The sequence below is a fragment of the Xenopus laevis genome, chromosome 8L (genome assembly GCF_017654675.1).
Source record: "Xenopus laevis strain J_2021 chromosome 8L, Xenopus_laevis_v10.1, whole genome shotgun sequence".
Lineage (NCBI taxonomy): Eukaryota > Metazoa > Chordata > Amphibia > Anura > Pipidae > Xenopus > Xenopus laevis.
This window is the reverse complement of record NC_054385.1, coordinates 78,547,806-78,574,330: the sequence shown is the minus strand read 5'-3', so window position 1 is coordinate 78,574,330 and position 26,525 is coordinate 78,547,806. Positions and strand designations below refer to the sequence as shown.

Below are 26,525 nucleotides of genomic sequence, written 5' to 3'. Positions count from 1 at the left end.
CATAACAACATCAATACATTAATTTGTCTGAGGGACAGCCAGATTAATAAAGAGTCATTATTTTCCTCTCATCCTAGTCAGAATGGTTTCTTTGCTTCCCTACTCTCCAAGTCCTAGCTCCTCAGAAGCCATGTTCCAATATATAGCTCTGATGAGATCTAAAGAGATTAAAACATGCTGACTGAATGTTTGGATATCTGGCTCTGAATTATTAGGCTGGATCTGTGCTATTAGACCAGCAGTTCTGAATGCATAGTTGGCCACAGGGACATTACAGGAGATAAATAAAAACCCCTACCCTACATAGTCCCCCTACCTGCTCCCCCCGCACATGTGTTAACACCTGAAGTGGCCCATATCCTGTAATTACCCCTTGTTGCAGAGTCAGCACAGCGGAGCTCACGGGCACCATCTTCCGCCGCTTTCATAATCTTCCGGTCTTCTTCCTTCCCTTCTGCAATTTTCGTCACTTTCGCTGCGTTATCACGAAGCAGAAGACTGCTCCAACAGCGCATCGCTTACTTTCTTAAAATTACAGAAGAGAAGAAGATGGTGCCTGTGAGCTCCGCTCCGCTGCTGTTAACACCTGTGTGTGTGGGGGGGGGCTGTGTAGGGTAGGGGGTAGGAGTTTTTATTAGTTGGGTGTTAGTTCTCCTTTAAGAAGTAATTTGCCTGTCTTTGCCCATGATTCCTTGAGTGAGAGTTAAAGCATCTCTATTTTGGTTTAAAGGAAGTGCTATGAGTGCAGCATGAGACATGTGAAGGGTTTACACTGCATGTCTTCCAACCTAATGGACTCTTTGCTCCTTTTAGTCCTTATCACCCTAAGGCTAGGGCCAGATGGGGCCGAAATCAGCCTGCTGAAATCTGCAGGCCAATTTCAGCCCTTCAACACGAGCAGAAATCTGCAGAGTGTGTTCATGCCGAAGCAACACACGAGACGCAAAAGAAGAAGAGGATACTTCCTAAGGTGAGGGGCTGGAATCAGCAGTCTGATTTTGGCCCCGTCTAGCCATAGCCTAACCAGTTTCCAAATCTCCCTGTGTAAAATTATATGTGGGAAGACATGAACAAACAGCTAAGAGACACAGAAAAGTACTGTAGGTTGTGAGTTGTTTAATTTATCACCCAGAGTGGTGGTGTACAGTGCAAGAGCGGGAGTGAACTCCTCCAATGTACCTGTCACGATCGCCGCCCGGAGCAGGACCAGGAGCTCCGGGCGGCGCAACTACTTCCTCCGACGCCGCTCCCAAAATGGCGGCGCCCATGGCCGCCACGTGGGTAGCAGCGCCGGCGCAGAGACGCCTGCGCGCAAGTGCGCAGGCGCGAAGACGTCACAACGGTGCGACGGACGCAGGCGCAGCGCGTCGGTCGCAGACGTGCTGACGCCGACGCAAGGGCGCCAAAAAACTCCTTTAAAAGGACGCCCGAGACGCCAAGATGGCGCCCGAAAATAGGATCTTGTTCCTGATTAGATTCCTGGGTTCCCTGTTGCTGTTATCCCTGAGTATTCTATTGATTGATCTCTTGTTGTTGACCCCCTGCCTGGACTTTGGACTCTGTTTATATTCTGCCTGCCTTTTGACCTGTTGCCTGAACTTTATTACCCCTTCTGCTGAATCCCTGGATACCACGATCCTGATCCCTCCTGAGGGGCTTCCTCCTATATCCGGACAACTCCCCAGAGGGAACTCCCGGTTCCCTGACATTATTTTCGGGCCATGGATTCCTCTGAGGAAGCTCAGCCAGATTTCGGCAGGGCCTTTCGGGGCCTGCATTCCCGCATGGAGGCGTATGAAGCCCGGCAGAATTACGTGGGACACACGCTGGAGGCGATCTTGGAAAAGCTCTCCTTGTTGACACCAGCGACCCCCCTGCCGGCACCTCCTCCGCAAGCGGCTGCTGCCAAGGCTACCCAGCCCTCCACCTCTGGTCCACATATTCCTGCTCCGCCTCTCTACGATGGCGATCCTCAAGCCTGTCGAGGATTCGTGAATCAGTGCCAGATTCGATTTGCCCTACACCCCACTGAATTTGACTCTGAACGTGCCAAGGTGGGGTTTGTGATTACTCGTCTGGCAGGGAAAGCTCTCGAGTGGGCATCTCCACACTGGGAGAAGCAGTCCCCACTGATGGATGACGCGGAAGCATTCCTCAAAGAATTTCGGATCGTTTTCGATGCTCCCGGCCGGGTGACATCCGCTGCTTCCCGTCTGTTCCAAATCCGCCAAGGGAGTCGCAGTGTAGCGGAGTATGCTATTGAATTCCGTACACTTGCTGCCGAGACTCGTTGGAACAACGACGCATACCATACTGCATTTTATAATGGTCTCTCCCTCCGCATCAAAGATGACCTGGTCTCCCGGGAATTACCCACGCAAGTTGAGGACCTTATCGCCTTGGCTGTTAAGGTGGACACTCTTCTGAGAGAGCATCAAACCCTGAGAGATCGTGTCAGGAAGTTTCAACCCACGTTGGCACCCCGCTTCCAGAGGCCTCTCCTGCAGGCTCCTGTCACCCCGCCTGCCCAAGCATCCATTTCTCTCCAGGAGGAACCCATGCAAGTGGGAAGAACTCGCCTCACTGAACAAGAGAGACTCCGCAGACGGACGTCAGGCCTGTGTCTGTATTGTGGCGGACATTCCCACTTCGCTAATGCCTGTCCTGCAAAGGCTAAGAGTTTTGTACCCCGAGGTATGTCTATGGTAACTCATGTAGGGGGCACGACTCAAAAGTCTCGAGATTGGTCTCAGGGGAAGACCCAAGGAAACTCACACAGGTTTCTCCTTCCCTTCCAGATTCGTCTGACTGATAAGACCATCTTCGGGAATGCTTTCCTCGATTCCGGAGCCGGGGGTAACTTCATGGACGCTCTCTTTGCTAAGTACATGGGAATCCCCCTATTTCCTTTGCCTTCTCCCATGAGGATTTTCGCCATAGATGATAAACCCCTGGAGTCTGTACTCATGATGACCACTGGCGAACTACTTGTGCAGGTTGGGACCCTGCATAAAGAGAGACTTTTGTTTCTTATCATCTCTTGTCCCGATGTTACTGTTGTTTTGGGTCTCCCCTGGCTGCGCCTGCACAATCCCACCATAGACTGGTCCACAGGGCAGGTTTCTCGTTGGAGCCCATTCTGCCTACAGCATTGCCTTCCTGATAAACCCCTCAAGAAGGTAACTATCTCCTCAACCGAGTTAAAGTCTCTTCCCTCCTGTTATAAGGAATTCTCCGATGTGTTCTGTAAGAAGTCTGCGGAATTCCTTCCTCCACATCGCTCTTATGACTGTCCTGTCGAACTCCTGCCAGGAGCCATGCCCCCCAGAGGCCGCACTTACCCTCTCTCTCCTGCTGAGACTTCCGCAATGAAGGAATATATCCAAGAAAATCTCCAGCGGGGGTTTATCCGCCCTTCTACCTCTCCTGCAGGGGCTGGGTTCTTCTTTGTGGAGAAGAAGGACGGAGGCCTTCGCCATGCATAGACTACCGGGGCCTGAATAAAATCACTGTCAAAAACAGGTACCCTCTGCCCTTGATCGTAGAGCTCTTCGACCAGCTGAAGGGGGCGAAGATATTCTCTAAGTTGGATCTCCGAGGGGCGTACAATCTCATTCGCATCCGTGAGGGTGATGAATGGAAGACGGCATTCAACACTCGTGACGGGCACTATGAATATCTCGTTATGCCCTTCGGCCTTTGCAATGCCCCTGCCGTCTTCCAGGAGTTTGTTAACGATGTATTCCGGGATCTCCTAGGAAGGTTCGTAGTCGTGTACCTGGACGACATCCTGATCTTCTCTAAAGACCTAGAAAGCCATCGCTCCCAGGTGAAGGAGGTACTCTCTCGTCTGAGGAAGAACTCTCTCTTCGCCAAGTTGGAGAAGTGCGTCTTCGAGGTGTCTAAGATCCCCTTCCTAGGATACATTATCTCTCCTGAAGGTTTTGAGATGGACCCCGTGAAAGTGTCTGCCATCCAGGAGTGGCCTATCCCGCTGAGTACCAAGGCAATCCAGAGATTTATCGGATTTGCTAACTACTATCGGCAGTTCATCCGGGGGTTCTCTTCCCGCATTGCACCTATCCTGGCCCTCATCCGGAAAGGGGGTAAACCCAGCTTGTGGCCCCCATCTGCCATTGAAGCTTTTCAGTCTTTGAAAGAGGCCTTCACGTCCGCTTCTGTCCTCCGACACCCCAATCCTGAACTACCCCTTCTGCATCGAAGTAGATGCTTCTGAAGTCGGAGCCGGAGCCATCCTGTCTCAGAGACACCCCGCTGATGGGAAGTTGCATCCCTGTGCTTATTTCTCCAAGAAGTTCTCGTCCGCAGAGCAGAACTACGATGTCGGGAACCGAGAACTCTTGGCTGTTAAACTTGCCCTTGAAGAGTGGCGTCACCTCCTGGAGGGTTCTCTGATTCCTGTTCAGATTTTCACCGATCATAAGAATCTCGAGTTTATCCAGTCCCTCAAGAGGCTAAACCCCAGACAAGCAAGGTGGGCTCTCTTCTTCTCTCGGTTTAATTTTATCTTGACTTATCGCCCAGGTTCCAAGAATCAGAAGGCCGATGCCTTGTCTCGTAGCTTCACTCCGGTGGAACCGCTCTCCTGAGAGACAAGAGCCAATCATCCCTCCAGTCAAGATTATTGCCTCCCTGTATCCACAGTTTGCTGACCAAATCCTGGCTGGTCAGTCTTCTGCTCCTTCAGATACTCCCATTGGAATGGCATTTGTTCCTCCTGAGCTGCGTCTGCCTATTCTGCAACAGACCCATTGCTCCAGGCAAGCCGGACACCCTGGTCCAGCTAAGACTCTTGAACTATTACGACGCCTGGTCTGGTGGCCTGATATCCGCAAAGATGTGAAGGACTTTGTTGCTGCTTGTAATGTTTGTGCCACATCTAAGTCAAGCCATTCCCGCCCCAGTGGGTTACTACAGCCATTGCCGGTTCCTTCCCGTCCCTGGACCCACCTGTCCATGGACTTCATTGTCGAACTTCCTCCCTCTTGTGGGAACACTGTGATCTGGGTTGTCATTGATCGATTCTCCAAAATGGCCCATTTCATCCCTCTGAAGAAGTTGCCCTCTGCGGTGGAGTTGTCCCAGCTATTTATCCAGTACATCTTCCGCCTGCATGGTTTCCTGGTGGAAATCGTCTCCGATAGAGGCACCCAGTTTACTGCCAAATTCTGGCGTTCCCTATGCAAAGACCTGGGAATTGTTCTTCAGTTTTCATCTGCATACCATCCGCAGACGAATGGGGCAGCTGAACGTGTCAACCAAGCCCTGGAACAGTTCCTGAGGAACCACGTATCCCTCTGCCAGGATGACTGGTCTGATCTCCTCCCATGGGCGGAATTCGCTCATAATAATGCTTGTCATTCCTCTACAGGAAGGTCTCCGTTCATGTCGGTGTATGGGCAGCATCCTCAAGCTTTTCCCCAAGACTTTGTACTTTCTGACGTCCCGGCTGCTGACGATTCCGCAGCCCATATGTCTGCTATTTGGGCTGCTACCAAGTTGAACCTAGAGAAGAGCGCTCTTGTTCATAAGACTTTCGCGGATCGTCGTCGAAGATCCTCTCCTCCCTACAAGGTGGGTGATAATGTCTGGCTCTCTTCCAGGAATATCCGGTTGAAGATACCATCTCCCAAGTTGGGTCCAAAATTCGTGGGTCCATTTCCCATCTTGGAGATAATCAACCCTGTGGCTGTCAGACTTCAGCTTCCACCAGAGATGAGAATCCCCAACGTGTTCCACGTGTCTCTGGTGAAACCCGCTATCACCAACCGGTTCTCTGGTGGTCAATCTCCTCCTCCTGCCATCTCTGTGGAGGGTCAACTCGAGTACGAGGTGGAGAAAATCCTAGACTCCAGGATCTCCAGAGGGTCCCTTCAGTACCTCATTCAGTGGAGGGGCTTCGGTCCTGAAGAATGCTCCTGGGAAGGACATCGTGATGTTCACGCTCCTCGTCTGGTGAGGGATTTTCACGCCAAGTTTCCCCAGAAGCCTTGTCCCGGTGGTCCTGAGGCCCCCCGTGAGGGGGGGGGGTACTGTCACGATCGCCGCCCGGAGCAGGACCAGGAGCTCCGGGCGGCGCAACTACTTCCTCCGACGCCGCTCCCAAAATGGCGGCGCCCATGGCCGCCACGTGGGTAGCGGCGCCGGCGCAGAGACGCCTGCACGCAAGTGCGCAGGCGCGAAGACGTCACAACGGTGCGACGGACGCAGGCGCAGCGCGTCGGTCGCAGACGTGCTGACGCCGACGCAAGGGCGCCAAAAAACCCCTTTAAAAGGACGCCCGAGACGCCAAGATGGCGCCCGAAAATAGGATCTTGTTCCTGATTAGATTCCTGGGTTCCCTGTTGCTGTTATCCCTGAGTATTCTATTGATTGATCTCTTGTTGTTGACCCCCTGCCTGGACTTTGGACTCTGTTTATATTCTGCCTGCCTTTTGTCCTGTTGCCTGAACTTTATTACCCCTTCTGCTGAATCCCTGGATACCACGATCCTGATCCCTCCTGAGGGGCTTCCTCCTATATCCGGACAACTCCCCAGAGGGAACTCCCGGTTCCCTGACAGTACCTTGCCTTTGTGGTAGAGTGTCATCAACCTAAACAATGTTTTTACTGGTTATAGTGCTTCTGACAGTTGTTTCTGACTCAAAATAAGAAACTTTTGACATAAAAAATTTAAATAAAAGAGTTGTTGACATGTAGTCTGGGACTGTGTCCAATAATATGTAGGGTTTTTTGTTATTAATTTAAATTGTAATAGTTTGTATACCGTCTAGTTCTTGGCACTGCTTTCAGGCATCTCTATTTCTCATTGGCAGGTGAATGGGGGCAGGGCTTGGTACTAACTAAAATATCAGGGCGGAATTTTTTTTCTTGTTGGATTAAGCTCAGCTGATGGTATAATAAAAAGAGAGAGATACATGCAATTTGGCACCCTTCAACTGGAAGGGAAATTATAGTTGATGTAATACTAGGCAGTTTATAGTACACAAAGTATAAAAATATCTCACACTCTATAGTCTATAAATATTAAATATTAAAAAAACTACACATTTTTGTATATTTAAAATAGTTGTACATAATATTTATTGACTATAGAGTGAGATTTCTCTATTCTGGGCATTGAAACTGGGCATTAATCCTGCATCTTCTACAATTAAAGGGATTCTGTCACAGGGAAACCATGCATCAATTAATAGTTCTATTACAGCAGACTCCTGCATTCAAATCAGTTTTTCAAAAGAACACACTGTTTTAATATTTAATTTTTCCATTTGATGTGGGGCTAGACGTTCTTAGTTTCGCAGGTGCCCTCAGGCATGTGACTTCTGCCCTCAGGCACTCTGATAAACTTCAGTCCACTGCACATTGGAGTGATATCACCACATCCCTCCCCCCCCCCCCAGCAGCCATCAACAGAATAATAAGCAGGTAACATGATAACAGTTCTCTGACACCTGCTTTACTAAAAATGCTCCCATGCCCCACCAAGTGATATATATGAGAACAGCATTCATTAGTAAAACACCCAAATGCGACCGTGACTCCTCCAGTTACATTGAGTAGTAGAAACGTATCTGAAAGCGGTTGCGTTGGATGTTCTGGCTGTGCACAATGCACTAAGGTGGCTGCCTATAAACCAATAATAATTATTGGTTCAAGAATACCATTTTAAATGGTAGAATTAATTATTTGCAATGTACAAGTGTAATTAGGTAATACAAACACCATAAAAATCATGACAGAATCCCTTGGCAGAAGTATTTACTGAGGTTAAGGTGCTTTCTTACTGTTACATCCATATTGAATATGAGCAAGCGGTTCTCTTTATAGAATTGCACCAAAAAAAACTTAATTTAATACTGTACTAGAACATCATTAAGCGCCAAACCGATGATCTTCAGTTTACCAATTAGAGCCATTATACACAAAGCCAATATGTAATTGGAACTTTCCAATACAGATACACATTTCCAATGGTCACTTGTAACTATAATTACCACTGAAGTCAATATTTTCCCTTTCTGCACTGACTTTCCATTAAAACAATGTCGCAGCAGTTATCTTCAACCAAGACTTAGGGCAGGACTAGATGATGTGCTTGGACCCGACACGTCGCAATGCAACTAAACGCATGCAACGTGTCGGATGTTTTACAGAAAACGGAAGTGAAGGAGAATCGCAGGAAACAACTACATTGATCCGACACTGCAGATAACAGATAAGCTCTGTAGTACACAATTGAATTCTTTTAAACGTATCGGTTATCTACTATGTATCTTGTTTATATAAACTATAGTAGTGCCCCTAAACAAACACAGCAGTTTCACCAGTGCATGGCAACGGTTATATTGTTGTTCCTTTAAAACAATTTTATTTTTTGGTGTTACTGTTCCTTTAATTACTAAGACCTTTGTATTGTTTATAGTTTATGTGATATACTTTATGATCTGCTGTTTAGGTTTAGATCCCCAAATAGCAGTGGAGGTCATATTGTATGTTATCCACACACAAGTAAACTGAGTGAAGCAGGTTAATTTGCACCTTCAAGGTTAGAGGGAACACGAGGGCAAGTCATAGGTGTATGAACTTGAAGGCCCTTCAGTTGCATAATGTACCGACTGGAGCTTTAAAAAAACGGAGTGCTTCTATTCTCAAGAAAGTGCTACTTTAGTTTATTGCCGATTAGCATGACCATACGATAAAAATGCAAAAACCGTATTTATATAAAAGTGACATTTGCCCGTAATAATGTATGAAATTTCTCTCTACCGTCAGTTCTGATGAGGTACAAACTGGCACACTGACAAATAGTGAGAACATCTGCGCATCTGTTGCAAAATCCAGCCTAAAGGCATCTAATTAACATTTGTAAATGCCACTGTTATTTTAGCTTCAGCAAATTGAATGTGCTAATATATAAGGGACAGAAAAAATCAGGACCAGTGCCCCCTGGCTCCCAGCACCACAAGAGCCCTGCAAGGATAAACCTTTAGTGAGAAAAGTATTTGCGAAATTAGAGGGTAACATAATTGAAGGCACAAATACTTCTCCATATCTAGTAACAGTAGACCTGTAAAATACTTCTTGTTGATTGGTGCTAAGGATTTTAGAACTGAAACAGACTCTGTGGCCTATATTACATTATTCCCATACTGTGTGTGCCAATTGTTAGATTGTCAGTACGCGCATGAAAAATGTCCAACCTGCAGCCATAAGTGGGTTAATTAGGGGCATGATGGAGATCTGTAGGGCCTTGCTGATGTGAATATGCATCAGAGAAAAATGTCAATTGTAATAATTGTACTAATGAGATACAATTTACTAATACAATTTACTAAGTGGACTATTTGCTTAAAGTGTCTGGGATGTGTAAGAAATGCCTGACAATGCTCGTGCTGCTTGCCTCTGACTTAAATAGCACCCTCCTGCCACCATATGTGGCATATGCAATTGTGTAGGCACAACCTTAAATGGGAAGTCAATAAAATATGTTTTTTCTTAAATAATTAAAGAACATGTAATTCAAGCTAGGGATTAACACCTAGCCCTACCCCCCCCCCCATGCACATGATAACTGCCCTGATGCAAGTGAGTTAGGTGCCTTAACATTTTAAGTAGCAACATTGTTCTCCAGAATGTCCTGCTGCTACAATTCTTGTCCATGAGGGCATCTCAGACTTAGGGGCCCATTTACTTAGCTCGAGTGAAGGAATAGAGGGAAAAAAATTCGAATTTCGAATGGTTTTTCGGATGGTTTTTCCCACCATCATCGAATGGGCTACTTCGACCTTCAACTTTGACCTTCGACTTCGAATCGAACGATTTGAACTAAAAATTGTTCGACTATTCGACCATTCGATAGTCGAAGTACTGTCACTTTAAAAAAAACTTCAACCCCCTAGTTCGCCACCTAAAACCTATGGAGGCCAATGTTAATGTCAATCGTTCGATCGTAGGAATAGCGCTAAATCCTTGACTTCGATATTCGAAGTCGAAGGATTTACATTCGTCAGTCGAATATCGAGGGTTAATTAACCCTCGATATTCAACCCTATGTAAATCTGCCCCATATTGGTGCCATTAGTGAGAACAAGGCAAAAGAGCAACAGATTCACTTTCCCCATAGAACAAAAGGTTCATATAAAGGGTCAATAAAGCTCTAAACACACATGACGTTCAATCATACTCTACACACATCAAGAAAAATATATTTATTTGTATTTTAATTAATGGGCATTTGAATAGAAGATCATTCTTCAATTCCTCCTTCCTCTCGCTAGTCAATATAAAAAAGCCCCCTTTAGACCTGGACATTTAATTTAAGATGATGTTTCCCAATCTGAGAACATGTATTTTAATGAATGAAGGCTAACACTATTGTATTGTTACAATTAACAAATTGTTAACAAGGGGACTTTTCTTATTAACTGAGCATGATCAGAATATATATATATAAAGAGAGAAGCCCTTTAAAAGAGTGTTCTATATTATTCATCTTAACATGGGAATTGGCAGCTCTAATTCAGAGGTTGCCCAACCCTCATAGCACCTGCTTGTACAAAAAAGAAAGGGAGACTAATAGCTGCCAAATTGATTCAGCTTTACTCTCTAGCTGTTTCTTGCCTGTGGTTCCAGTCAGGGAAATACGTGATTATTACAAATAAATTAAAATAAATTTTTTAATCACACAAACCATTAGCTGAAAAAAAGAATTGCACCTGCAAAACCTAGAAATGTGCCAACTCTGTTTGTCTAGTGCAGTGAAAACTAGAGTACTAGAGGATATTATTCCAAACAGTCAAAAGGAACACTGAATCATTAATATGAAGTTTGCTATCCTGGAGATTCAATGATTTCTTTTATCATATATAATATACAGGCAGAGATTTACCATGACTCTAAGTGGATTTCACTCACTAAAGATATTCTGTCTAAAAATCTCAATTTAAAATTTTTCTTTGGGCTAGACATGTTCTTAGTCTCTCAGGTGTCCTCAGCCATGTGACTTGTGCTCTAATAAACTTCATTCACTCTTTACTGCTGCACTGCAAGTTGGTGTGATATCACTCCACTCCATTTCCCTCAGTAGCCTATCAATAGAACATTGTGCAGGTAACAAGATAAGAGCTCCCTGACACCTGCATTGCTAAAAATGTTCCCATGCCCAATTTGAGAATAGCAATCAATAGTAAAACCTGAGATGGCTGCCTACACACCAATATTACAACTTAAAAAATACATTTATTGGTTCAAGAATAACATTTTAAATGGTAGAATGAATATTTGAAATGTACACATTTTCTAACCCAGCGGATCATTTGAAAACTTGTATCTGATGACACTTTTTTGTATGTGCATGACCACCGTAATGCAGTACAGTAATTTTCATTGCTAATTAAACAATTTATTTATGTCGCAAGTGTCAGGATCAAGAATAAGAACAAAATATCATACTAAAATTAAGATCATTCTCATGGAGCATTCTTACCATCAAGTTACCTGCTGCTTTTCATTAGCTAAGTTCACAAACTGGTTTTAAGTGTTCTGTCCCCCATAAATAAAAGGCAGAAAGTTTGCCCAGGTCCAGTAACCCATAGCAACCAATAAGGTGTTTCCTTTTCAACAGGTGACCAGTAAATTCTGATTGGTTGCTTTGCATTCTGCAGCTGGTCCTACTTTATTTTTTACATAACACCAAGTGTCTTTGAAAATCATCCTTCTAATGTGTCAAATTACCTTTGTATGTAGTTACATTGGCCTGCAGGTTTGAACGTCTCTACTCCTACATTTTCCCTTATTTAGTTCTCTCATTTCTTCTTCTCTCTTTTTATTCTCCACCAACCATATAAGAGGTTTGCTTTTATGAAACCATTATTTCAACCTAGTAACAATATACTTGATTATATTCTAATCGAGAGTAAAGTGACCACAGCCCATGCTTTGGTAAGAACCAGTATCAACCCTTGTTCCAGCATTACAACAGCTGCCATATAGGTCTAGAAGTGCCCATTGTCCATTTATTACAGCCTTAGTGGGATAATCACATCTTTGTACCTAACTACAGCAGTTGCTTTAAAGAGATCCAAGTAAAGGGCAAGAAAAAATCAAATATAAATATGACTATTGTGTTTTCATAAAGTTGTATGTACAGTAACCCAAATGCACAAGCTCAAATTTCTGTCCATAGTTCAAACCCACCTACCTTCCAGGCAGGGTCCACTGCCTCCTCTTGCGCTACGTACATTTTGTACCAATAAAGTCAGGTGCACAAGAGAAAATTTGAAGGCAACAAGGAGCAAACCTGGAGTTAACCCTAGATTACATATGGTTGCTGTCTGTGGAAAGTTGCACAGTCACCCCATTCCTTCACATAAACAGCACAAGTAATATTTCTGTTGAGATTTGTGTTTAATACAACTCACACTGAGCTATGTTCTTGCTAGTCTAAATTAAAAGAAAAACAGAGAGAAGGAAAAATCCTGCATTTTATTTCCCTGTTTTAAACTGGTTGATTAGATAGAATATTTCCCTTTACCCCAACGTAATCAAAAGATAAGTTATTGCATTATGTTATTTTAACAAAAAGAAACAAATTCTAAAAAGCATCTCAATTCCAAAACGAAGCACACATTAATTTTTTTTTTTTTTTTTTAAAAAGTAAATGGCCGAGATCCCATTGCCCAAAAATGTGACATACATTACATCCATTAATCATGATATTGGTGAAAATGGGCAGAAAGTCTGCAGAGCACAATGTAAAGACATGGAAGTGGGGCCTTGCTAAAGGGCAGATTCGCTAGAGAGAAGGATGAACTCCCAAGCAGCCTCGGAAGCATGTTCTTCAACCTCTCTGGCACAAAGGAGTGTGGAAAAGAAAGACAGAAGGTGCAATAGTACATTTTCCATGTGACATTTGTTGAACCGGAGTCCTTAGAATCTTCGCAATTCATGGAGTTTGTGCGCAACCTTCTCAAGCTCTGCTTCAATGGCTGCAATGCTATCCAGATCTTTGTCCTAAAACAGACAGGGACCATCATCAGCAAATCATTCATCACAGAGGTATAAACCAGGACTGGATCATTATCTACCTGATTAAATGCTGTTAGTTGATAGAGTATCTCTGTCATTACCACTAAGCATCTGAAATAACAGCAAGAATTACACTCACATAATGCTTATATACACACGTGTGAGTATATTATGGGTAAATTACATCAAAAGGGGGCCACAAGATGGTTTTTAATCATCTTTAAAACAGTGTAAAATGTAAAGCCTACATTTGGACAGAGAGAGTGAGAGACCAGTATTTTTGAATTTTGGGTCTCCTTACAGATTAATATGGTCACAGATACAGTATGAGAATGAATTGTGTCTCACTGCTATAGTTGAGAAGAGAGAAGAAACAGTGCATTGTGGCACTTCTAATGATGATGTCCCTACAATGTATTGAAATATTCTAGGTGTAGCAAAAAGTGTATGAAGCATCATCCTACTACATCATCTGAAATCAAATTAAGTGTTACTGAACATTTTATTTTGCATGTATAGAACTTTAGTTGACGGAAACCAACCTCAGCATTCCTGGTAGAACTTTCTTCCTCTTTTCTTCCTTCTAGCTCTGGCCTTTTTGCAATGTTATATTCACTTTCACTACTTTCTTCTCCTGACTGCTGCCAAGGCTGTCTATCATCAGGCTCTGGTCCCCCAACATTATATTTCTTTTCCATGGGTGGTATCTTCATTGACTGATCAGGATCTTCTTCACTAGTGTTTTCTTCTGCCCATTTCTTTGCTGTTAACTGTTTTGCAAGTTCATCCATTTTGTTCCATCGTTTGGAGTCTTCCATTTCCTTAGAGGACGTTTCACTCTTGGGTGATCTTTGGTGTGAACTCCCACCTCCTTGCATGGTTTCATCATCTGGATGTCCACCTTCCTTACTGTTTTCATTTTCTCTAGTGGCATCAAAATCCTGATATTCACTAGGCTTCATAGAGTCTAACAAGTAACAGAAAAACAGTTACCTTATTTTACAGAAACAAATCTTACTGTTCTTACCATTAATTGAAATTCAGTAACAACAGAGATAAAACATTATTGTTGTGCTTGAGTATTGATATACAGGTCAGAGGCCAGTAGGGTTAATTTAGCCATTTGCAAAAATGCACCTAGAGGAGTGGTAAATAGCTGACCACTTTGATATTATACAGCATGTGTTTGCATGGAGCACACGGCCATTTAAGATTATAATTTTATAATTTTAAGGATTCTAACTAGGGGTTTGCCAAATATCACAAACCAAATATTACTATAAAATATATAAATATTTGTAAAATAAATAGCTGAAAGTATATTCCCTCTGATTGTCTCTTACAATTAACTCCTCTCTTCTTCCTGCCTACTCAATGCAATACCATTGCAACATTATACCAGTGGTGAGCTCTCCTCCAACCAAGACTCCATTCACACAATGCTTGTCATGTTCTGTGAGTAAAGGTGGCCATACACGGGCCGATAAAAGCTGCCGACAGCTTATTGGCCCGTGTATGGGGTCCCCCAATGGGCTTCCCCGATTGAGATTTGGCAGAAAGTCGGCCAGATCATGATCGGATGGGACTAAAAATCCTGTCGGATCACGGCCGCATCTGTTCGTTGATGCGTTCACGCAATCTGATCGCCCGTAAAGCCACCGTTAGGATCCGATCGTTGGGCCCTAGGGCCAACGATCAGATCTGCCCAATATTGCCCACCTCAAGGTGGGCATATCGGGGAGAGATCCGCTTGTTTGGCGATATCGCCAAACGAGCGGATCTCTCTGTGTATGGCCACCTTAACAGACCTGAAAAGAATGAAAAGTATGCTTGAAATTGTTGGAATGGTGTCTTGGCTGGGGAATAGCTGGTTTCTGTTTTTATAGTCTGGTAAACTGCTATTAATTGAAATTATTTAAAATGAATAGGAAGTTACATTGAATTAAATTTTCTTTTATTGTGCAAAGAAAAAAATGTATAGACCTGTCTACTATACAGTGCTGCAAAATGTGTTTATAAATACATATTCATAATACTACTGCAGCCCAGTGTCTGTAACTCTTTTATACTGGCCCTCCTGTGCCTGAAAACCTCTCTGTCAACTTGTAGTGCTGAATACTATTAAATAATTGGTCCATGTAAGTCCTACTGGGCTGCTGTTAGAGTTCTGTCATGGAAAGGAATAGACAAATATGAGAGGTCCTCTGCACTCAACCCATTATCAATATATCTAGGTCAGACATTTACATCTCAATGTCCTAGATATATTGATAATGGGTTGAGTGCAGAGGACCTCTTGTATTTGTTTACATGTATTTTGTGGTCACAGCCTCATTGTACCCCCCCATCTAATGTTTTTAAAAATTAGTGGTGAGCACAACTTTCCCTTGCTTGTTATGGAAATGAATAGGTAAAAATTACAGCTGTTAAATGTTTCATTTGCTACACATCTAAGCATCTGATCGACAAAATAATGATTTTAAACATGGATAGGTAGCCTTTGGCACACCAGAATACTGCAAAAGTACACCTCCCAGAATTAATTCAGCATTTAGCAGCTGCCTATTCCTGAATTACAATATTCTAATTATTCTCAAATTCCATTGCCATTAAAACATACTGTCTTCTCTCTGGGTCTCATCCTCTTCTTCATCTGTTTCATTTGTATCTTCCTTTGGTTTTTCTTTCTCAAAGTCCCTTTTCTCATCTGATGCCATATCCTCTGCATCTTTCTGGCTCAGTCTGAATTTAGCAGTTTCCTCCTCAGAAGAGTGAGCAACACTGGTGTCTTCCTGCTTTTCTGTAGGTATATCTTGGTCATTGATTTCATCTGTGATATGGTTGTCTATTTCTTCATCACCAGGGGACTCTTCCCTCTTATGGATCTCATTGCTGCCCAGCTCTTCAGCTCCATCATCTTCTTGACTGTTCTCTTCCTGTTGTGAGTCAGCCTTCCTCTCCCGATCATCTTCTACTTGCCTCTTGCTCTCCTCACTCTCTGCTGACTGGTCAGGTCTTGGAGACTTCTGATCCTCAGCAGAGACCTCGTCAGATTTTTCTGCATGATGTGAGATAATAAAGGTTATTCACGAATATCTTATGGCATGTTTTAAAGAACAAAACATAGATTGTATAGATAAATATCAACATTCACATCAAACTGCTATCAGGTAACCAATTTATAAATCAGTTTTGCCATTAAATTACATTAAAAGGTAAATTATCATACAGATAAAAATCACTACAGGATTGAGTTAGGTAGAATGTATCTTTTCTTAAAGTGGACCTGTCACCCAGACACAAAAATCTGTATAATAAAAGTCCTTTTCAAATTAAACATGAAATCCAATTTCTATTTTTTATTAAAGCATTCATGGCCGTTGTAAGCTCATTTAAAAATCCCAGCTGTCAATCATATATTGTCTGCCCCTCCTCTATGCCATGGGCATAGAGGCGGGGCAGACAATTACTTTCACTTTCCATTCAGCACTTCCTAGATGTCACTGTTCTCCCCGCATTCCCCTGTTCTCTTTATCATTTAATTGTGTAGCCAGTGCATGGAAATGGATAGCGGATCCCCCATTCTGGTGCACAAACAAGATTTTGAGATGATGCAAGGCTTGTCTTAATAACAGTGTCCACAAAATAGCTGCTGCCTGCTTGCTATCATTTTGAATTCCCAGACTGAAGGAAACAAGATTCAAATAATTTATATAGTGTAATTAAAGTTAATTTTGCTTGACTAATGTGATAAAATAGGATTTTGAATATTTTTTTTGGGTGACGGGTCCCCTTTAATATAGTAATTGGCTTCGATAGTGTGAGCTGATACCAGGGCCTGATAAACTAAGCACTGTTAATGATGCTTACCACTTTGGTGGAAAATAATGGTGCTTTTAGATTCAACTATTTTTTTTCAGACTGCAGTGATTTATTCCAGCTGTCACCAAGTTCTAACATCCCACTGAAAATAATGGTGTTCAACAAAAACAAATCAGACGGAGGGAATTAAAGAATCATGGTATATATTCCTAGAGTTATTTCCATCTGCTTGTTAATATCATGGTGCGTGGATCAGGTGTTCATATTCTCCTTTCCACTCCAAGGTTCATTGTCAAAGCAGTATGGGTCACAGTGACACTAACCAGAATGCACAGCTTTGTTATTCTGCCTCTCAAGGACTTCAGAAAGTTCATCTTCATAGCCACTGTTCTTTTTTTTCTTCTGCTCCCTCTTTGTTGCTCCTGAGACCAGCAGAGTCAGAACAATATGGTTAGTGGTAAATATTGGGAAGTTACATACTGTTAATTGCGGTTATTAACGGTTCATTATTTCATGAAAATAAAGATTTGGCAATAAGTAATATTTGTAGATTGAATAGTAAAAAAAAATTCCAATACTTAAAATAATGAAATATATGTGTAAAATATATCATGCATTTTTAGCCAGAAACAAGAGGGAAGCAATTCATTTGGAAGAACAATAATATATATTTATGTATATGTTCTATCTATTAAACAGATGTGCTTATGTTAGTGACTCATTATTAGAAACAGGTTTATCTATAAGGAGATATGTACCTGTCTCTTTGTATTGATTTGTTTTTGAGAAATAGGTTCAGGGTCAAAGCTACATTTTCCATTTTATTTTTGATGTGTTTCACTTTTATAAGAGACATAAACCCTTCTATCAGGGGAGCTGCCCATCTATAAATAACCTCCTCTGTTCCTATGGTGCTCCCTGTGTCATGGTGCCAAGGGCACAATAATACAGGTTCTAAAACCTCAAAGGAAATGTGCAGGAAGCCACAATCAGTAGTACAGTGCAGAGATTATAATGAGCTATGACTATGGCAAATCGGGCATATTCTCCACCAACATTTATCAATCAGTGGAAAACACAATAAGAGAGCATGAAACAGAGTGCCCAAACTCTGCCAGTTCTAAACACACAAGGGGTCATTTAAATTACACCTGACGTGAGTGGAAGAGCATTAAGAGCACAAAATCTCACCCCTAAGTGCTCATTCTGAAAGCACTTGCAGCAGTGAAATATCTGGGCCCTGCAACACTGCCCTGTACTAACTGTCTGCCATAAAGCAGGGATATGTAGTGCAATGTGCCAACAAGTTATCTGTCTGAATGATGTGCAAGTTAAGCAATAGATGTCAAATAGCTGTAGACTTTTCATTCAGGTATGTTTATCAATGCTTCTCAACAGGCTGCAACCCCCGTGTATATTGCACAAGATTGCAAATGTATAGATGGAGAGCACAACATGTTTCAAAGCATCATAGTGTATGATGCACCCACCACATGGAACATCACTGAATATAATAAGCGCAGTTATAATTACTACCTTCAGATGCAAGTTCCTGGAGTTCTTTCAAGAGGTTCTGGCGCCGGAGAATGGAAATGATCCTGTCATCTGCAACATGCAGAGATATTCTGGTATAAATGACTACAGTCTAAAAGAACATATATTTGAAGAGAACCTTTTCCAAGGAATAAAGTTGCAGTGACACAAAGAAATGGAAGTATTGAATAGCAGTCATAAAGCTACACCTAGTAAGTGACTTTTAAAGAGAGTGTTTCCAGCTTGTTGATTCAACTTCACAGAACTTCCCCAAGCTACCTCGCTCGCTCAGCTTTGCTTCCTTCTTGGTCCCTACACTAGAAACTATGACCAGTGGCAACTGAAGATCTGTAGTGGCCCTGGTTCCATATTCCAGAGTATGTGGATCCACAACTTTATTCTGCAAATCAGATGTCCATATTTACTGAAGAAAACCTATCATTAACATAAAAGTATGACCCCACTAAGTTTGGCTCTATTTGAGGCACATCATTGAAACCTTCATTGAAACACCCATCTTTCTTCCTTACCTCTTTGCTATCTATATTACAGCATTATATGCTTCCATTCCCCAGTACACTGACCTAATGAACTAGATTTCTTAAAACATTAACTGGTGCTTATCTACACAGTAAGGATTTCTAACCCTACAGGGTATTCCTTACCAGGGATAAAGGATAAAGTCATACATTATATACAAGCTATTACTGGCCTACACTATTCTATGTATAGCAAACCCCCAGATACAACAAGTATAAATAGGCAGGTGTATTTTAAAAAGGGCCTGGTCTGATCACTGAACATTTTCATTGTATTTCTGTTGGTGGCCAACTACAAACAGTCCCAATCTATAACAGGGATATTCAACCTGTAACTCTTTAACATGCTGAACTGCAATTCTTGACACAATATGTAATAATATGTATATGTTTTTTGTTGTTGCTTAAAATGGTCCACAATGTATTTTGTTATCAACCAGACCAGTCATAAAATGATTCAATGAAAATACTATTTTACCTTTAAATACTTATGATACTATGATATAAAGGGCTTAAAGGGATACTTATGATAGAGAAGGCTTAAAAACACAGTACAATGGTTTAGCCCTGATATCCCCAATCCTTATCCAGGGATGTCTTGTCCATGAAGACCCATGAGCACAATGCAGTCATCAAAGGATATTTTTATAGTCTACAGAGAAATTGTAGATCAGACATTGAGCCCTCTGCATTGAAAACTTTGGACAGCCCTGAATTAGATTACAGCAACCCTCAACACCTAGATGTATATCACTAAGCACATTGTTAGCTCCCATGACTTTAACATCTCTTCTCACACTAGTGCAAAGGTTACTAACCTAGCTTCCTCAGTGGCCAAATCAGTGGATGCAATAGCCTAGCCTATAAGCTAATCAGCAGGACATTCTTTGAAAAAACTTCATTTGGTGTATTAGATATTACTGGCAAAAAAATCCCAAAAGCCTTTGATCATGTGAAAATAGATATGGATAGATGCACTTATATTGCCACAAGTAGTGTATTGCAGAGAAAGTACCATATAAAGCAGCAGATGTCCTTACCTCCTCTAAGGGTCTCCAGGCAATCTTGACTGATTGTAGCAGTGCTAGGTTTGGACAGCGAGTGTGAAATAATCTCTACAATACACTTCATAACCTGGTGGGAAATAAAGATCTAGAATCAATGATTTATGTTGCATTGACTCTCAAGAGCTTTTAAGTGTATCAAGCCCAGTTCTATAGTCACTGTTTTTAAATCACAAGACATTCATTAGCTCTAAATCTTTAAGGGGCCTATTTATTAAACCTAGATTTTTTTTTTGGTTGAGCTTTTGAAGGGGAAAAACATAAATTTTTCAAGCTTTATTATACCCCGAAGCTGCTAACAATCTGTATCTGGAAATACTCCAGCTAAAACCTGTTATAGTCATGTAGAAGTCAATGGTAGATGTCCCTTTTACAATTTGAAGATGTTTCTTGACATAGAGATCTGTGCTGGTTTTCATACGATAATATGAAAAAGTCAAGGTTTTTGGGCGACAACTCAAACACGTTGTATGATTATAAAAAGTTTATGAAACTTTTTTGACCTGATTTTTTGATAAATTACGTAAATTTGTGTATGGGAGCTAGGTCAACTTTGTTTTAAAGGAGAATGAAAGTTTGTGATATGTTGTATTACCAATAGATTAACCACACTGGTGCAAGGCAGAATGCTTTATTATTTGTGCAGAATGCTCTGCCATACCTGAGTAAACAGCCATAGAAGTTGTCTCTGTGTGCTTTAGACTGCAGCCGCCACATCAGTTCTATGTGACAAAACTTCCATGCCTGTGTCTTGCTGCTGACTCCACTCTAGGCTCATATTACAGCAAGGGAAGTGAGGGGTGTGAGGGAAAAGGGAGTGATGGGAAACGGCAAGGGGAGAGAGGGAAAAGTGAGGGGGAGTGAGGAAGTGCGCAGGCACGGCTGTCAGTGGCAGAGAGTTGGAGCAGTGAGAAGGAAATCTGACACCAAACCCATATGTTAAAGAATAGGAGAAAATGAGAACAGTGGCTTTTTTTTTACAGATAAGCGGGAATATTGTTAGTGCTAATATTGCTAGGTTGTATTTACCTAGACCTTTCTGATAAAGTTTACTTATTTTAACCTTTCCTTCTCCTTTAATAAAAAAAATAGAAAAATTTGAGTCTTTTTAATACCCCCTAAAAGTCAAATTATACAGGTCTGTGGAAATGTCACGTTCGGAACCATTTTGTATGTTATATTTTGTATTTTATTTCCTTTACTTCGCACCCATTGCTACACGTCACTAGGTGAAAATTCACTCAGACAACGCTAATTCACAAAAATGCGGAGTCTCGTCGTGGGCGCCGGACACTGGTGACTTTCCACTATCGTTACTTCTGCAATGCGAGAAAATCAAAGCGAAGATGCGCTAGCGTTCATTTCTGCCTAATGCAAATTCACATGAGGTCTTGCGCTCTGGTTAATTTGCATACGGCGGGAAATTAAAAATTGAATGGACGTCTTTATGTTATATGTTGCAGCTGTTATAGATGTCAGAAAATGCATGGGGGAAACCGGTTACCCAATAAAAAATTTTTAGGACTTTTGCAGGCTATCACTCTGAAAAAAGGAAAAGATGCCAGCATTTTTTGAACTTTGATGCTTTTTCACTCACAGAATATGATGTAAGTAACAGAACATTGAGGAAGATCTATTCACTCCAGTGCACTTGGCCTTGTCTGAGCTGGTGAAGGCGAAAGAGGTAACGTTCAGTAAAACCCGCATTTTAGTGAATTTGTGGAGTAACGTCCATTCGCCAGAGCAAATTGACGCCTGGCGAAGGAGTGCGAATGAGCGCTAGCGCCTATCTCTTCCGCTAGCGGATTGGCACCTGCGCCTGCTAGTAAGTTGGTGATGTCCCTGCGGGCGGTAACGCTGGCGAATTGTCTCAAAGCGTTTGCGCCCTTTAGTAAATCTACCCCTATAAGTAGAGCATTATATGCACTTTGTTTTTCTTTGCATTTTCAGTAAAATACATTGGCATTGGCTATTAGGTTATTTTTCTCGTATTCCATTAATTGTAGCTTTCGCACTTATTTTTCTTTAAACAAACAAATCTAAACCACATATATGATGATAATAGGATGGCCTCTACTGTTTAAGCCATGATTTTAATTGGCAAAATGCTTGCTTTGATGCACTAGCAATCACTTTTAAATGCAGAATTTATGAGCATTGATACCCCAAGCTGTATATTAAGTTAATGTATTTCATACAGAATAGCCTAGATCTTCTGTTTCCTTGGAATAGCCTTCCAGATGGTGAGGAAAATCTAGCAATTTAGTTAATATTGTTCAAAGGGTTAGAGTGAAAAGTATTTGGGCTGCTAGAAAATATGTCAAACTAGAAGGCAGACTGGTATTTTATTTTTTCTCAAACTGCATATTTTTATAAATGCATGTTATGGGTACAATATTATTCAAGTATATTTTTACAACATAAGCAAAAGTGCAATTTCATTTCTTCTGTGTGAATATCAGAAAACAATACCTCCCTTTAATCTATATGGAAATCTAGGGATAAGAAGCTATTTCACTGATTTGATTCATATCAAATATGCTCTTCAGTTCCACTGCATCGCTGCAAAGTATCCCCCTACACGTAATGTATTGTTTGAGCATGAACCTCCTCCATTTGGCTTTGGCTTTTGTAAACCATAATAAAGGCTTCACTCCTTAAATCTCTTATTATATGTGCTTCAGATCATTCATAAATGAATTAAATTACATTTTCATGTTTGTCACTGTTTCAAAATTGAAAACCCAGAAGGAAAAAAAAGGAATCAAGATCATAACTGTTCCTAATCTGGAGAAAAAATGCTCCCCTTCCAAAGGAATACAGTGAATGAGCTGCTGTTTTGTAAGCAGATCTTATTTTCTGTTTTCCTCAAAAGAACGTCAATGCCATCTCAGGGCATAGATATTTTCCTGACTTGCCCAAGGTTAGGGATTTTATCACCTGCAGAATTCTGCATCTAGCCAGTCGAAGCCAAAAACACCAACTGAGATATCAGATGGCTTCCTCTCAAGAACAGATTTAGAAGAACAGATTGAATTAGTCAAGTAAGTAATTCTAATCAGATTTCTGCTATATATTTTTCAGGTACAAAAAACTTACTTCTCTAGCAATCTCATTAATATTGACTAAAACACAGAATAATAAGGGCTTGACTGATGATATACAGAACTGGCACAGCTGCACAGCTCTCAAAATATACTGACACCCCCTCCCCACTGGCTCTTCTTGATTCACTAGGTATGGTCTTAACCAGACTAAGCAAAGAAGTAACCTAGATAAGTCTTATGTGTGCTGTTTTATTTAGTTCAATATTAGAAACATTCCATGTTTTATATTTAGTTGATGATACAAATAATGTACAGCCATGGATAGAATCCCACAGCTTCATTATCTCATTATCAGAAGCAATATTTTCATTGCATGGCCTAAAGTGCTTTCAGTTAACATTATGACTACTTTTAAAGATCCAAGGGAATTTGAACCTATCACATGCAAGATACATATATTTTATTCAGTGTTTCGTGTGATGCAATAAACGCTTCCAGCATTCCTTCAAAAAAAGCATTTTATACATTTCCAGCAACACTTTGTTAAATGATGCCTTCTTTTAGAGTTTTGTGATGGGAAACAAAACAAAAGGTATGTGTCCCCTATTCTTAAGTGTCTCCTGTTCTTACTGTGTGGAAACCAAGCAAAAAACAAGAATAGAACAAAATTCAACCAGTAAACAATTCCTAGATTGTTTTTCTTCACAATTATGAAATCCATGGAATATTCGTCATCTGTGCTAACATTCTCCTGTTACAGTACTTAACACAAAGTCCATTCTGAATCCAGGGTATAACTAGGTGAACTGATAAAGTAATTTAGAAGAATTTTTAAAAATTCTCTTTTTTGTAATTTTTAGAAAATTTACTTTTTTCCCTCATTTACAGTGGAAAATATATCTATCTCTGTAATAAAGCAGGATATATATATATAATCTAAGCATTTTTGGTGCTATATAACTAATCATAGACTAAATCATTCAATAATTATTGATTTCTCTTACAAACATCTCTGAGTGTAACCCTGATATGACCCTGTAATAATTCAGTACCAAAGACTTTCTGATTACATAATCAATGCTAGAAGTTTCCAATAACATAATTATTGTATGAATTTACATTATACATATAAAGACACAATGAATGTGTAATAGCTTTTAAATCAGAATTCCAGTATGTTCTGTAAAAACCAGGATTCCTAGAATTTACGGTGCAAAGCTGTAAAGGCAATTGAATGCAATGCTAGCAAAGTCCCACCATGCTGAAGGAAAATTATGAAATTTGAACCTTTTTGACCCCTGGAGCTATTAAAGCTCCCCTTCCAGACTAACAAATGATACATTGCTGACCTTTCATTTTGCCAAAGGGCTTCATTCCTTGGTTTCACATGCAACCTTTTCAGAATCATATAGAAAATAATGTCACACATATTTCCTTCAACACATAATCAGAAAACATTTCTGAACTCAGCGAGAATATAAAACAAAACAACTGGAATATAAAGGTAGAAATAAACGACTGACCTGTGTGTTTTATATAAATACCAACCAATTAGCTATTACAGGAGGTTTAAAATTACAGAGGAATCAAAATACAAATGCTTTATCACCCTTGGATATGCATTATATAATATTTGTATGTAACAAATCAAATTTCCTTTGCAGCTAATATAGATTACATTTGACAGTGACTGTAAATATATTGTGCTTTGCCCATAGATCCCCAGCAGAGCTCTGCTCATCTCTATGTCTAGGATTCAGATATATTTCTCTCTTTCTTAATTAATCAATGAGCAGTCTCCCATGTGTTAATGAGATTCCCTGACAAACACACTGGTGTTTACTGTAGCATGGAGATGGCAGAGAAAACATTTTGAAAGGAAGAATCAGCTGCTACTTGCACAACATGCAAAATCTAAAATATGCCAAGAAACAGCCATACAGATAATATTCAGAATTGTCTTTTGCCATGTCTTACCTTTGTATCCTTGTCATTGGCTGGCTCTGATAATGGAAATGATATTACTGGGGGGAGAAAAATGAACTCAGTCAGAGATTATAAATACATATATAGAACAACGGTTAATAGATAGATGATGATAGATAGATAGATAGATAGATAGATAGATAGATAGATAGATAGATAGATAGATAGATAGATAGATAGATAGATAGATAGATAAAAGATAGAGAATTTATAGATAAATTCTAATTATAGATATATGACAGAAAATACTTTGATGATAAATAGATATATAATAGACTCAGGATACATAGATAACCAGACAGATGCAAAAAAAAATATATATATATCTAATAAATAAAATATATATATTAGTATTAATATATTATAATATATTTAGTAATAGTAAACTACAGAGCACTGACTTTTATTCATAAGGTACAGAAGGGAAAGAAAATTCACAGTAGGGCAAAATATTTAAGGCAAAAAATAACCCTGTCTTTAATTAAAATGAGTAAACCATTAAGCTAAATGTGTTCATAGTAAGGCCCATTTCCAAAGTCAATATTCTATAATAAGGGTCGAGCCAGAGAGAATTGACTAGAGGTGACCTTGCTAAACTGTGATGCCAGGGTGTTGAGTGGGGATGTGGAGCTGTGTTCCATGTAAATATCCAAAGCCCAAATAAACCCGCCACTGCCTAATCCTATTTGCTGCGAGCCTGTCTGCTTCGGGTCAACTGAAGGAGCTTTAGCGGACGAGCCTGGGAAGCAGCAGTAGGCGCTGCGCTAGGAGGAGCTGTCGGTGGTGCTGAAAGGCCGGTGTTGGACTGCGCTTACCTTGCACTGCGCACAGGGCTATGGAGATGACTCCCAGCGAGAGCATTGTCAGGGCTGATGTGCGTCTGCTGAGGCCAAGTGCTGTCTGTAATCCTTTGCTTAGAGCCCAGCTCCTAGATAGAAATAACACATTCGTTATCAATTAGCGGCTTATTATAAGCGGGACAGTGAAAGCGGCTCAGTGACTGGACATGAGCGGATTAGCCTGTGATTTATTCCACATCACCTTCTCTCCTTCTTCTTCTCTCTTGCCGAAGGGACCTACTGAGCACTGCAGCATCTGTGCTTTATATAGCGCATCCCTAGTGGAAGTGACGTCACGCCCCCCTCCCTCTTGAAGTTGTTGGGAGGGGGCGCTGCTGCAGAAGTGGGGTTAGTGCGCTTACTGCTAATAACTGCGAGTAGAGGACAGATAAGTTCCTTGTACGGGGCTTACGTACATCTCACCGCTATCTGCCCATCTCCCTTCCTCTTAGTCTGATTAAAACAAGCCATAAATTGCCTGGCAGAACAAATTACTTTTAAATCCCCGTAGGTGCTGTGTTTTATTTAGGTTAGGCTCCTTAAAGGAGACCTATCACCCGAAAAAATCTTATTTTATCACATCAGCCAAGCAAAATAAACTTTAATTACACTATATAAATTATTTGAATATTGTTTCCTTCAGCT

At 41.0% G+C, this 26,525-nt stretch overlaps 1 protein-coding gene across 2 annotated transcripts; it reads right to left on the bottom strand.

The window, feature by feature from the left end:
• Positions 1–12,488: 12,488 nt before the first annotated feature.
• Positions 12,489–26,189, bottom strand: chga.L (chromogranin A L homeolog). 2 transcript variants are annotated; one of them, XM_018230442.2, is made up of 10 exons: positions 26,083–26,189; positions 25,857–25,969; positions 25,033–25,079; positions 19,985–20,078; positions 18,409–18,477; positions 17,196–17,294; positions 15,671–16,108; positions 13,593–14,017; positions 13,110–13,161; positions 12,489–13,035 (listed from the first exon to the last, which is right to left on the bottom strand). In XM_018230442.2, exons 2-9 carry the CDS (start codon positions 25,900–25,902, stop codon positions 13,114–13,116), a joined length of 1,266 nt encoding a protein of 421 aa, XP_018085931.1. In that variant the 5' UTR covers positions 25,903–25,969; positions 26,083–26,189; the 3' UTR covers positions 12,489–13,035; positions 13,110–13,113. The 2 variants fall into 2 exon arrangements, with proteins under 2 accessions (XP_018085931.1, XP_018085930.1); XM_018230441.2 differs by lacking the exon at positions 13,110–13,161.
• Positions 26,190–26,525: the final 336 nt, after the last annotated feature.